This window comes from Empidonax traillii, unplaced genomic scaffold, assembly GCF_003031625.1.
Source record: "Empidonax traillii isolate 1590-97213 ecotype Southwest subspecies unplaced genomic scaffold, ASM303162v1 scaffold1771:size125107, whole genome shotgun sequence".
Taxonomy (NCBI): Eukaryota; Metazoa; Chordata; class Aves; order Passeriformes; family Tyrannidae; genus Empidonax; species Empidonax traillii.
This window is the reverse complement of record NW_020956964.1, coordinates 15678-29322: the sequence shown is the minus strand read 5'-3', so window position 1 is coordinate 29322 and position 13645 is coordinate 15678. Positions and strand designations below refer to the sequence as shown.

The following is a 13645-nucleotide window of genomic DNA, read 5'->3' as shown; positions in this document are numbered from 1 at the left end:
AACTATGGATGGGAACAACGTTCCTAAAGATTCCTAAAGATTTTTTTTTGTTTGTTTCCCTTTTTCCCGTAGTTCCTCCCGGCGCTGAGAGCGTTGCCCTCGGGGAGGGGGATCATCCCAGCGAGCTGATGAACGAGGACATCCGTATCCACAGCTGGCCTTGCTCCTACTACCTGGACAGCGGGAAGCAATGGGTGTCTGGGAGACTCTCCCTGACTCCCGTCGGGATCAAATTCACGGCTGACAAGACGGGCGAGCTCTTGGTCGACTTCCCCCTGTCCGGCATCAGCGAGATCAAGAAGGAATCTTCCAACCTGATCTTCAGCTCCCTCACCATCCTGGAGAAGAGCACCAAGCACTGGTTCAGCTCCCTGCAGCCCAGCAGGAATGTGGTGTTCAACGTCCTGGAGCACTTCTGGAGGGAGCAGCTGCTGGAGAGCCGAGGGGCGGGAGCGGCCGGGAGGAGCAGCAAGGGGAAGGAGCTGACTGGAATGTTGGCAGGATCCCAGAAACGCCTGGAGGACACGGCCAAGGTGCTGCACTACCAGGGGGAGCAGTTTGACAACATCATCAAGGGGCTGGACAAGATCGAGGGGGACATGGATGTGGCCGACAGGTAAACGGGAACGGGAGCATCCCCCGGGCTTTGGGGTGTTCCTTCCTCCTACCAGGAATTCCACCCTGGAACCCAAGGGATGGGGCTTGGTCAGAGGGGATGGGACAGCTCTGCTGGGAGAGCTGGGATTGGCAGCCTGGAGAGGAGAAGCTTTTTTTTTGTTGGGGGGAATTAATTGTGGCCTTCCAGGATTTGGAGGAGCTGCAGGAAAGATGGAGGGAGATTGTTTACAAAGGATGGAGGAGCAGGACACAGGGAGTGGCTTCAAACTGAAAAACTGGAGATTCAGGTGGGATATTGGGAAGGAATTGTTGGCTGGGAGGGTGGGGAGGGGCTGGAATGGATATCCCAGGGCAGCTGTGGCTGCCCCTGGATCCCTGGAAGTGTCCAAGGCCAGGTTGGATGAGGCTCTGAGCACCCTGGGAGGTGTCTTTGCCCATGGCAGGGGGTGGAATGGGATGATCCTTAAGGTCCCTCCCATCCCAAGCCACCCTGGAATTCAATGATTTTATATATAAATCTCTTTCCTTCGAATGACTTTCCCAACCCTGATGAATTTCCACCCCAACTGACAGAAATGAGGGAGATCTCCAAAATATCCCCATCCTAGAAGTTATTAGTGAGTGGGCAGCTAATTAGGGGGAAATATGGGAATTTCATGTCATTCAGGTGTTCATTAATACGGCATTCCCACTTTCATTGGATGGCCTGGAATATTCCTAACTCGAAATCCTGGCATTTTGCTGCCTTTGGGGGAGTGAAGGAAGAAATTTGGGGCCGGTTGGAGATCCGTTGTTTAACTGGAGCTGCTCCAGAACTCGAGGGAATGGTAAATACTTGGTGTTGATCAGAACCCTCGTGGCTTTGCTGTCTGCTGGTGAACATTCCAAGGGGAATCCTTTGATGTGTTTTTGTGTTCCATTCCGGTCCCAAACGGCCAGGAAAGGTCAGGAGAAGCGTTGGAACATTTCGGGCTTGGAGCGCCTTTGGAGCAGCTCCGACACCTGCAGGGAGAAACCAAACACAATCAAAGCCTGAACCGGGTTGTTTTTGGAAGCAGCAGCTGCTTTCAGATGGATCAGCTGGAAAAGGGAAGTGCTGGTTTCCCGGTGGTTTTGGGGGATGTTCTCCGTGGCCTTTCATGGAAAGCCAAAAGACTCAGAAGCTTCGGCGAGAGCTCGGAAAGCTCCGGGGCAACAAAGGAAGGGCAGGGAAAGCAATCCCTGCTCCTTGTTTTTGGAAGAGGGGCTTTGCTTCGGGCTCAAGGTGCAGGGGCAGGGATTGTTTGTCCTCCTGGAGCTGAAAAGTTGGGAGTCTTGGACTTCAAAATGGGAAAATAAAGGAAAGCAGGGAGCAAACATGAGCTGAGTTTGGCCCCGGCTGCAGGGAGGGGAGAATCAGCTCTGATTTTATGCACAAACCTGGCCTGATTGCAGGAAATTTGGGAACAAACTGCTCCTTCCAGTCTGGGGGGGAGTGTCTCTCTTAAAAAGAACCAGAGCCCCGTGTCTACTTCCATGTGTTTAAACCTTGGATGAATTTTATGTTGCCTGTGTGTGTGGCCCTTTTTTCTGGATTATTCATCCTGTGTTTGTGTGTTCCTGGATATTTCCAGCGGCTCCCAGATGAGCAGAGCTGAGTGTGGTGGTCAGAGCCCCCCCAAAATAAGCAGGAATCCAGATCCTGGTTTAATATACTCCTATTAAATGTATTTTAAATACATTTTTTTTTAAAATATTCCTATTAAAAAACCAAAGTGCTCTGGTGCAGATTTTCCTTTTGTATCTACAGATTGGTGGTTTGTTGATCCAGGGGAGTGATTCCACCCTGGAATGCTGGAAAAATTGCCTAGAGGCTTTTTTTTAGGGCTGATTCTTGACTGGAAATCCCACAGGGATATCAATCCCTGGGAAAAGAGGGATGAAGGGATAAAAATTAAGGATTGAAGTTACCCAGATAAATCACTGCAGTGTAAAGAGAGGTTTAGATCATTTGGGGAGGAGATTCCTGGAATTCTGCCTCTGCTATCCATGAATTCAGTGGTTGACTCCCAATATGGCATTTCCTAGGATCTGTTTGGAAAACTTGGTTGGCAAACAAAGCCTGTTGAGTTGGAGCTTCCTCCTTCAGCCCAGACTTCACCCAATTAAACAGCACTGAAAAATTGCAGGATTTGGGAAGTTTTCTGTGGGAACACAGGGATCCTCTCCTGGAAAACAAAGCCTTGCAAAAAGCATCCTTGAGAGCAAAAAGCATCCTTGGAGTCCCTCCCAGGGCCTAAAGGGGCTCCAGGAGAGCTGGAGAGGGACTGGGGACAAGGCATGGAGGGACAGGACACAGGGAATGGCTTCCCACTGCCAGAGGGCAGGGAGAGATGGGATACTGGGAAGGAATTCCTGGCTGTGGAGGGGATGAGGAACTGGAATGGATTCCCCAGAGAAGCTGTGGCTGCCCCTGGATCCCTGGAAGTGTCCAAGGCCAGGTTGGAGCACCCTGGGCTGGTGGAAGGTGTCCCTGCCCATGGCAAGGGGTAGCACTGGATGATCCTTAAGGATCCTTCCCACCCATTCCATGATTCCTGTGTAGCCCTAGGGATGCTACAGCACAGCACATGGAAAAGCAAACCAAACCCACCATTTTTCCTCTCCTTCCCATTTTTTTGGGGGTGAAAAGAATCGTGGTGAGGCTTAGACTCAAAAATCAGGGATTCTTTCATGATCCTTTCTTGGGAAAGGCCCCCAGGAAAAGGGAATGTCAGCCTTGGGAGCTGCACCAACACTGAAGGGGATTCTGGACACTGGTGGGAATTCTCTGCTGGACTTCTGAGCCTCAGTGGAGAATTTTAACTGGGAATTTGGGTGTGGGGGCAAAGCAAAAGGGGGCATCAGATTGTGGGATTGAGGGATAAAGGAGAAGGAAAAGGCAGTGGGAGGAATGAGGGGCAGGAGTGGAAAACTGAGGAAAAAGGTGGTGTGAGCTGGGGAACAGCCTGGAAAAATCTATCTGGCAGTTCAGTGAGATTCCAGCAGTGCTTCCCAGTGTTTTAACAGGTGAGGAGAAGCTGGGCTTTGAAATGGCTGGATCCTGGGAAGCTGGGAATAGGTTTGAGGGGTGAGATAACAGCGGGCTGGATTCAGGATTAGGGAATTGAGGATTTGCTTTGAACTGGTGGGATAACAAGACCATCCCACTGGTTTTTCCCCCGTTCTAACCTTCCCCTTTCTCCCCTGCCAGGTTGTTGACCGAGCTGGAATCTCCTTCCTGGTGGCCCTTCAGCGGCAAACTCTGGAAAGCACCCCTGGAATCCAAGCCCAAGGAAGCGGCTGAGCCCAAGAGCCAGGAGGGAATCATCCTGAGGATCCCCGTCATCGTCACCCACAGGACAGACTCCAACGCCAAGCCTGGGAAACTCACCCTCTTTGCCTCTGGCCTGGAGATCAGTGACTGCAGCGGGCAGGTGCTGCACAGGTTCGAGGGCAGGGACGTGGATGAGATCCGGGTGCACTCGCCCTACGAGATCAGCGTCCGCCAGAGGTTCATCGGCAAGCCCGACACGGCCTACAGGCTCCTGTCAGCCAGGATGCCACAGGCCATTCCCGTCCTGGAGGTGCAGTTCAGCAGGAAGATGCAGTTCCTAGAGGATGCCCTGGGGTTTGTTGGAGCCTCGGGGAAGTCTCCTCAGGTGGATTTGGGCACCTCCATCTGGCAGGCAGGTGTGTGGGACGGGGGATCCCTCTGGGAGCAGCAACTGGCTCCAAAGGTTTCCAAGGTTTTTCCAACCCCAAAATAGGGTGAAATATTTCCCAGGCAAATCCTCCCCTCCTTGTGCCAATGATGGTGATGATAAAATCCAAGGAATTGGGGCCAGGAAGTAGATTTGGGGACCTCCATTTGACACCAGGTGTGTGGGACAGGGAATCTCTCTGGAAGTAACAACTCTGGCTCCAAAGGTTTCCAAGCGTTTTCCAAACTGAAAATATTCCCAAGGCAAATCCTCCCCTCCCTATGCCAACAGTGGTGATGATAAAATCCAAGGAATTGGGGCCAGGAAGTGGATTTGAGGACCTTTCTCTGGCAGGCAGGTGTGTGGGACAGGGAATCCCTCTGGGAGCAGGAACTGGCTCCAAAGATTTCCAAGTATTTTCCAACCCCAAAATATTCCCAAGGCAAATCCTCCCCTCGCTGTGCCAACAGTGGTGATGATAAAATCCAAGGAATAACCTCCAGGTGCCTTCAAACCCTCTGTCACTGCTATTTTTCCTTTGTCATTCCTGGCTGGAATAGATTAATTACAATGATAATAAACCTGTTCTTCAGTTAAATACAGAAAGTTTAACCCAAATATCCGTGCCAGGAATTCAGTAAATCGTGGGATAAACTTCGTATTGATTTTCCCCCAATTTTTTTTTCCTAAAAAACCCTGAACTTTGGCACTGGGGGAGTTCAGGTGTTTAAATTTGGGAGATTTTAGGCCTCAGATTTGTTGATTTAAAGATTTTAAGAGAGACTGAAACCCTTTCCCAACATTCCTTACTCCTCTTAATTCTCCTAAAATTCCAAGGAGTGTTTTTTCTTAGTTTTTTTTTTTCTTTGTAATCCAACCCTGGCTTTATTTCATATTTCTCACGTAGGAATTCATTTCTATCACCATCCCCAAATCCTCTTTTTTTTTTTCCCCCCTTAATTTTCAGTGACAAAAGAGCAGCTCAAGGCCTGGATTTATTCCCAGCATATTAAAACCAAGCAGAAAACAGGATAAAATATTAAATTAACATCTTTCCATGCCCCAAAACATCCTGGAATTCAGCAGGGGGAGGGTATTTTGAAGGGGGGGGGGGGAAAGCTTGGAAAAACCTTGTTAATTGGGTAAGGAAGGAAGTTTTGGGCATCTGGCACTTCAAAATCCAGCAACAGCTTAGAGGAAAAACAACCTGCTTTGAGTTATTCCAGCAAATTGGAGTCCAATTCCTGAGGGCCTCGAGGCTGGTTATATAAAATCCTCTTTTTTTGTTGTTTTTTTTCCAGCCCTCCCGGGTTTTTCCCACTGCTGTGAGTCAGGGAAGGAAGGATTTTGCTCCTTCCCTGCTGCCTTTTCCCTTGGTTTCCTTTGGAAATGGGCACGAATTAAATAAAACCCGGGGATTGTGGAAATCCTGACTTTTCCAGCTGCACCAGAGCCCTTGTTTTGTCCCTTCCCTGGAGTTTATCCCGGTTTTCCTGCAGTCACAAGGGGGCACCCACGGGCCGTGTTGGAACCTCGTGGTTTTTTCCGTGGATGTACTAATTTTTTTTTTTCTTCTTTTCCCTAAAAGCTGAGGGGCAAAAACTCGGTGTTTTGCAGAAAAAAAAAAAAAAATCTGTATTTTTTCAGATAATGAATTAATTTAGGGATTTATAGGAGAAATGTCCTGGCAGGGGGAGGTTCATCCATCTTTAAATTAAGGATTTTGCCCTCTTTACCCCCCAGCTGTCACAACCTCACCTGGAGCCTCTGGTTACACCAGTCCTAAAATTCTGCATATTCCACATAAATACACCCTCCAAAAAAACCCCCTTTTCCTAAGATTTTTGGCAAAATTCCACCTGGAAGAGGAATTCCTGAGGGGTTTTCTACACCCCAGATTATCTGAGAGGATTTTTAGGTGCTTTGCACTTCTTTTCTCCCTCTTTTTTTTTTTTTTTTTTTTTTTTTTTTTTTTTTTTTTTTTTTTTTTTTTTTTTTTTTTTTTTTTTTTTTTTTTTTTTTTTTTTTTTTTTTTTTTTATTTTATTTTATTTTCTTTATTTTGGACACCTGTGGGTGTTTAAACGCTCAGGGCAGCGCGGTTGGGTTTGGTTTATCCCATTTTATCTGGTTTTTAGGCAATTCCACCCTTCAGGAATGGCTGACAGCACCTTCCCAGGATTGAAAAGTCGGGATTAAAATCCTGCAGTGCCTCTGCAGCACAAGCATTTAGGGCTGTCTGGGTCCTGTAACTGAATTTTGGCATCCACATGTTTTTTATCCCTTTAGAAGCTGCCGAATTTTTCCTGTTTATCCCCGAATTTGCTCTTTATTTGGAGTTTCCAGCAGTTTGTTCCGAGCTTTGGTGGCTTTTTGTCTCACTGGAAGTAACACCAATGAAACCAAATGGCTCTTTAAAATATTTCTGCCTTCTTATCCAATATCTCCCTAAAAAAAACTGCTGGGAAATTCCAGCTCTCCTTCCTCATCCCACTCTTTTTGTCCTCGGATTGGTGGAGATGGATGGATGGGTTAATTGATTTTTAAATAATTAATTAGCACATGGTGACACTCAGCTGATAAGAAACAACTTCTTCTGGCTGTTGCCATCAGGAATTCTGTCATTCCCTCCCCACTTTTCCTGGGAAGGACATCCAGTGCCACGGGCAGGGACACCTCCCACTGTCCCAGGTTGCTCCTTGGACACTTCCAGGGATCCAGGGGCAGCCACAGCTGCTCTGGGAAACCCATTCCAGCCCCTCCCCACCCTCAGAGCCAAGAATCCCTTCCCAATCTCCCATCTATCCCTACTCTCTTTCAGTTTGAAGGATCTCCCAGTGGTGACACCTCCTTGTGTCTCCATCCACACACTTTGGGGGCCTTTCTGTTCCAGAGCCGAATGGAACAAACCCCTGAACAAGATTTAGTCCCTTCCTCCTTTTTTTTTTAGGGATAAATTGGTTATTAGGGATGATTTGGGTTATGCTGTCCCAGCCCCAGGTGGGATGTCAAAGCTCCCTGGAATTCCTGCAGTGCTGTTCGAGTTTCACTGTTCGAGTGTCCCAAAATCTCCACAGGTCCTGGAGAGTGGAGTGGGCCCTCTGGAATCCTAAATGTGCTCTGCACTGAGCACCATCTCCTTGAATTCCCACCCAGGGGACGTGGGACTTGAGCAACCAATTCTCCAACCCATCCATGAACATCAGAGGATGGTCCTTGGGAAGAGTAGCTGGGCTTTGTCTTGATATTCCACAGAATCCCAGACTGGTTTGGGTTGGGAGGGACCTTAAGGACCACCCAGTGCCACCCCCTGCTGTGGGCAGGGACACCTTCCACCGGCCCAGGTTGCTCCAACCTGTCCTTGGACACTTCCAGGGATCCAGGGGCAGCCACAGCTTCTCTGTCCAACCTGTGCCAGTCCCTCCCCACCCTCCCAGGGAAGGATTTTTCCCACCATCCAACTGGGAACCGTCAATCTGACCATGGGAATTTCTCTTGCAGCCACAGGACTGCTGGGAGGGGTGGTGCAGCCTGGATCTCCTGGAGGGAGCAGGGAAGGGATGGACAACGAGCAGGTTCAGCTGCAGCAGCACGAGAAGGTGTCCCAGGAAGAGGCCAAAGAGCTCAGACAGGTAAAGTGGAGATGGATTTGCCAGAATTGTTTCCCCTCCCCGTGTTTTCCTTAAAAACACGCGTTTTCCTCATCCCAAAGTCGTCGTCTTAACAAAATGCTCCTTCATAAATGTCCATGGGAATGTTTTAAAGCTCAGTCCAGCCTGTGGTAAAAACACCCTCTTTCTTCCCTGAGGGACTTTAATCATCATAATTAATAATTATAATGGGTATTTTCCAGGTATAAGCTGTAATAGATGTGGAAGTGAAGGAAAATGGGGTCGAAGGGGGGGAATTTCCTACCAGGAAAAGCAGATTTGAAAGGTGTGGAAGTTTGGGATTCACATGGGGCTCAGTAAAAGTCCATATAGAGCCTGTTGGGTCTGGAACCCCTGGGAGCATCAAGGAAGTGACACCTGAGGAAGACATTTAATGTTTGGGAATGAGCAGGATGATGGATCCTCACATTTACAAATAATTCAGAGAGTAAAGAGGGAAAAACAAGTGCTGAAGACATCACATTTCATCCATTCATTAAAGATATTTGTTTATAATTGGTTTTTTCCTGAGCAGTTCCCTCTCCTGAGGATTGGGATCTTTTATTCCTTGTAGTGAAAACACTTGTTTTTCACCAAAAAAAAAAAAAAAAAGAAGGATTTTGCTTCCTCTCCCTCACTGTTTGTGTAAGCCCAGCAGGACTTTGAAAGCTGGAGGAGAGCAATTTGTGGTGATCAAAGAGCTGTTGCTCTTCCTCTCTCCTCCAGGGAGAACAGCAGGTGTTTGTTTTCCAGCAGGAATCGTGGGGGTGACGCTCAGTTCTTTCCCTCGGAGCTGGAAACCCTCAGTGTGATTTTGGGTGCTCAAGGAAAGGGCCTCAGCAGGAATTCCTGAGGGAATGTTTGTGTCAAACCCCCACATTTTGTGGCACTGTGAGTGTTCCTGAGCTGGGCTATGGAGACAGAATCCTCCAAAATTCCCTGGGATTGACAGACTGTCCCCAGGAGTGGCAGGGCGTGTGACAATCTTGGCCCCAGGGCTGTGCTTGGAGGGGCTGGATGTTCCCATTCCAGCCTTTTCCTCCTTCCAGAGCCTCTGGAGTGTTTATTTACCCTTTAGGTGCCTTCAAGTCAGGAAATCACAACTGTGAGCTCACGGAAAACTTGTTTGGTGGAGGAACTTGCTCCTTCCAAGGGCTGGATCCCAAAATTTCCTCATGGGATGGCCTCGTTCCATGGCCCTGTGGGGATCACAGACACCTGAGCTTTAACACATGGAAAAGCAGGCCCTGGAGCTGTTTTTTTGGAAGGAGGGAGAACTGAGGAAATACTTTAGGTTTCCTGCTGTGTAACTGGAAGGATTGGGACCAAAATAAAAGGTGGGAATTAAGCCTGGGGAGCTGCTGAAGTCTTTTTTTTTTTTTTTTTTTCCGGACCAGGAGTGTTCAGTCCTTGAAAATAAGTGAATAAAATCAGAATTCTCTGTCAATCCAAGAAAAAAAAAATAAAATAATGGGAGAAGTGTCCTCTAGGAAATCGTGTTGGGATTTAAAATCTTCCTGCTCCCTCCTGTCCCTGCCCATTCCAGGTGCAGCAGGAGAGGGAATTGCTTGGGAGTGACTTGAGTGGCTGAAAATGCAGGGAAAAGAAATTCCCAGCTCCCGTTTAGGGAATCCAGGAGTGTTTCATTTGGGACAGAAACAGGAGTTCTCTCACTTGTAGATTTGGGAAGAACAGAGAAAGGTGGATTAAGGTTGATCCAGAGTTTATTTTGTGTTTTTTTACTTTGGCAGCCAAATCCTGGCTCTGGTTATTCGTGTTCCTGGGATTTATGGGAAGGGCTGGGAGATGCTTTAGAAGATAAATCCCACTCCTGTGAGATTTCAGTCTGTGTCAAATTCCCTTCCCCATTCCAGCCAGATGGGATATTCCTGCTTGTCCCAAACCAGCAGCAAATGATGGAATTAATTCAGCCCCACATGTGGATAAAGGGGCTACTGATTCTACAGATTCCAACAGAAAGTTTGCCAGTTATGGAGGAAAAAATAAATATAAATATGTGTGAAGTGTAGGGTTTTTATCCTATTTTACCTAAAGGTTTGTTTTGTTGGGACACTGAACTCCTGGAAGGTTCAGGAGCATCACCTGAGGATGTAACTCCTGTCTCAGGCTGCTGCCAAAAGGATCCAGGGAAAGGAATTGGCACGGATTTTTCAGGTGGTGTTTGGATCTGCCCTTGGACTGGGTTGTTTGAACTGATGGAAATTAATGCTGGAATATCCTGAGTTGGGATAGACCCACAGGGATCATCCAGTCCCTGGATCCCTGGAAGTGTCCAAGGCCAGGCTGGAGCAACCTGAGCTATTGGAAGCTGTCCCTGCCCATGGAACGGGTTGGAACGAGATGATCTTTGAGATCCCCTCCAACCCAACCCATTCCATGATGATTTAAAGCCCTGAAGGGGTTGGAACGAGATGATCCTTAAGATCCCTTCCAACCCCACCCATCCCACGACGATTTTAAAGCCCCAAAGCTCCTCATTCCCACCACTCTGTGCCTTATCCCGGCCATTCCCACTGAAAGCTCCCAACTCTTTCCCTCTGGCAGATCCTGAAGAAGCTGAAGGGCCTTGCCCTGGAGACCGAGGCTGAGCTGGAGAGGCAGGACGAGGCCCTGGATTCCATCAGCAGCTCCGTGGACAGGGCCACGCTGACCATCGACAAGCAGAACCGGCGCATGAAGAGGCTCACGTAGCCCTGGGAATGGGAGTGGGAACGGGAATGGGAGGAACAGGGAGCTGGATTCACTCCCCCACTGTTCCTCCACGGACACTTGGGCTGCCCTGGGAGGTGTTTGGGACGTCCTCACTGGAATTCTGGGCTGCTGGTGTGGAGTTCCTGAGGGTCTGGAGTTCCTGAGGGTCTGGAGTTCCTGAGGGTCTGGAGTTCCTGAGGGTCTGGAGTTCCTGAAGGTTTGGAGTTCCTGAAGGTTTGGAGTTCCTGAAGGTTTGGAGTTCCTGAAGGTTTGGAGTTCCTGAAGGTTTGGAGTTCCTGAAGGTTTGGAGTTCCTGAAGGTTTGGAGTTCCTGAAGGTTTGGAGTTCCTGAGGGTTTGCCTTTCCTGAGGGTTTGCCTTTCCTGAGGGTCTGGGAAGTGTTTCCAGGTGTTTTAGGATGAAAAAAAAAGGTGAAAACTTGGAATTAAAACCCCGAGAGCGGATCCTCCACTGCAGCAAAGGTGTAAATAGCACGGGATGTGACCAGACCTGACTCATCTTGGATGTGCTTTTTTTTTTTTTTTTATGTTGCTGCTTCTGAGGGTTGGTTGTTTTTTTTTTTGGGGGGGGAGGGATTTTTTTAGTGAAAGGAGCCGCTTTTGACATTTAATTGAAATTATTACAACCAATTAATTCCCTCCCAGGGTCCTTTGAAACATTTAATATCTGAATTAAAGCCCAAATACCCAACTGGAGCTCCCTGGGGCTCTTTTTTTGGGGGGGGGGTTAATGCTCAGGTGAGCAAATAATGGGGATAAAACCTCGAGTTCCCTCAGCAAACGGCTTTAATTCTGCTTTTAATGCACCCAGAAATTAATTTATAAGGGTCCTGAGGACTTTGGGGGAACATTTGATGGTCCTGCTGCATCGTCATTTACTTCTTTATTTATTTATTTGCACTAAGTGGGGATGAAACATTTCAGGAGTTCTCATTGTTTCAACTTCTGTTCCTAAAATCAAAGGGACAAATGGCAAAGTGGTGTCTGTTGGAGTTTCCAGGTAATCCATGGAAAACCCATTCCATCAATTCCCACTTGATTTCCCCTCTTTACCAGTTATTTAATTCAAAGTATTTGTTGCAATATGTCCTTTTTTTTTTTTTTTTTTTTTTTTTTTTTTTTTTTTTTTTTTTTTTTTTTTTTTTTTTTTTTTTTTTTTTTTTTTTTTTTTTTTTTTTTTTTTTTTTTATCAGCCTGAATCTGAAAGATAAATCCAGGAAATCCAGGAGAGGATTTCCAGGAGGTTTTCCAGCTTTTACTCTGCCTTGGTTTGTATCCCTCCAGTGATTTTCCAGTCCTGGTTGTTCCTGGCATGCACTTTAATGCTGAATGTGGTGATTCTTCTCTATAAATAAGCGATTTACTGTGAATTAAATTCATCTCTGGGGTGTTTCTGTTGTTTCCCACCCCCAAATCACTTGTTGTGTTACTGGGAAACCCAGACAAGGTTTAGACAAGGAATTATTCCCTGGATTTCCAAGTGTGTTTCGTGTGGGAACTGACCCTGGTGCTGCCTGGGGTGGAACCTCTGAGCTGAATTTTTCCAATCAGCATTCCCAAAATTCCACATTCGTTATTTCAGCCTCTAATTTTGCCTTTTGTTTGTTTTTTTTTTGGTGCCCTATTTTGAATTGTTGTGGTTTCAGCACCAGCTGTTGCATCTCCCTGAGCATCCCGTGGGTCGTTGTTATTCCAAACCCATAGAATATTCCTGGTGGGAAGTGCCCCATCCCAGAGCTGTACATTTGCTGAATTCCATGTTCCACCTGTCATTCCTGCCCATTAAATCTCTTGGAATCTTGATTTTTGTCTCTTGTGTTCCCTTGGCTGAGAAATAGCAGGAAAAAAAAAACTCTTGTGGGATGGGATTTCATGGAGCATTTCCTGAAGGATTGGGATTTCTTGGAGCATTTCCTGAAGGATTGGGATTTCTTGGAGCATTTCCTGAAGGATTGGGATTTCTTGGAGCATTTCCTGAAGGATTGGGGTTTAGGATGGGCTTGGTTTTAGTTTAAAAAGAGGGGAAAATAACAACAGGGGAAATATTATCCATGTGAATATTTATTGGATGATGAAAAGGGGGAATGGCAGCACAGGGAGGGGCCCAATCCCGGGAATTGTGGCCCTGGAGCTGCTCCAGCTCTTGGAGAAGGGATTGGGAATTCCTTGGATGTGTTGTGGCCTCTTGGGACAGAAATATAAAGATTAAAACTTCTCTTACTCTGTAGAAATCCATCCCTGATATTCCCAAAAAATGTTCAGGGCCTGCTAAATTCCCTTCTCCCTTAGTTTTGCAAAAACATGGAAAGAGGGGCTTTGTCTTAGGGAAAATAAGGAAAAAAACTGAATAATAGATACTCCAACCCTAAAATTAATTTCTCCAAAGCCTCAGGATAGTTTTGTATTCCCAGCTGGAAGTGGGATTTGGAGCCTCCTGTGGGTACAAAGATACATTTCTTTTACAGATTTCATTCCTAAAACTAGAAATTAAATTACAACTGTTAATTATATAATTATTATTAATGATATATTTTATTTTTATTTTATTAATATGCATTACATATTACATGTCACATATTGTAATAATATTAATTACATATAATAAAATAATTATACAATTATAATAATATTAATTATACAACTACATAACTGATAATTCTATATTAATAATACCTAATTTTTGATTATTAAATTCTAATTAAATCCAATTTATGGTCTTTGAATGAAGGCACGAAACAGATCAGCTCCCTCTACAAACTGCTCTGGAAACAATCTTTAATCTGAGAAGAGATTTTAAATGTCTGTAGCAGAATAAGATAGTTTAGAATTATGATAAGCAGGAGCTGTCAAGTTTAAATTAATTATTGTGCTCTCAAACCAGGCAGTTTTACCCCACTTGACACTTCATTTTTCCCCTCAGACTCCA

At 46.4% G+C, this 13645-nt stretch overlaps 1 protein-coding gene across 7 annotated transcripts in view; it reads left to right on the top strand.

The window, feature by feature from the left end:
• SNAP47 (synaptosome associated protein 47) overlaps window positions 1-11174 on the top strand; it is a 17756-nt gene extending 6582 nt beyond the window's left edge. For 3 of the 7 annotated variants that reach the window (XM_027908620.1, XM_027908619.1, XM_027908621.1), the window contains exons 3-6: window positions 233-616; window positions 3851-4329; window positions 7841-7971; window positions 10555-10910. In XM_027908620.1, coding sequence (XP_027764421.1) covers window positions 233-616; window positions 3851-4329; window positions 7841-7971; window positions 10555-10701 — 1141 coding nt within the window. In that variant the 3' untranslated portion in view covers window positions 10702-10910. The other 4 variants (XR_003573987.1, XR_003573988.1, XM_027908618.1 and 1 more) reach the window with 4 other exon arrangements.
• Window positions 11175-13645: the final 2471 nt, after the last annotated feature.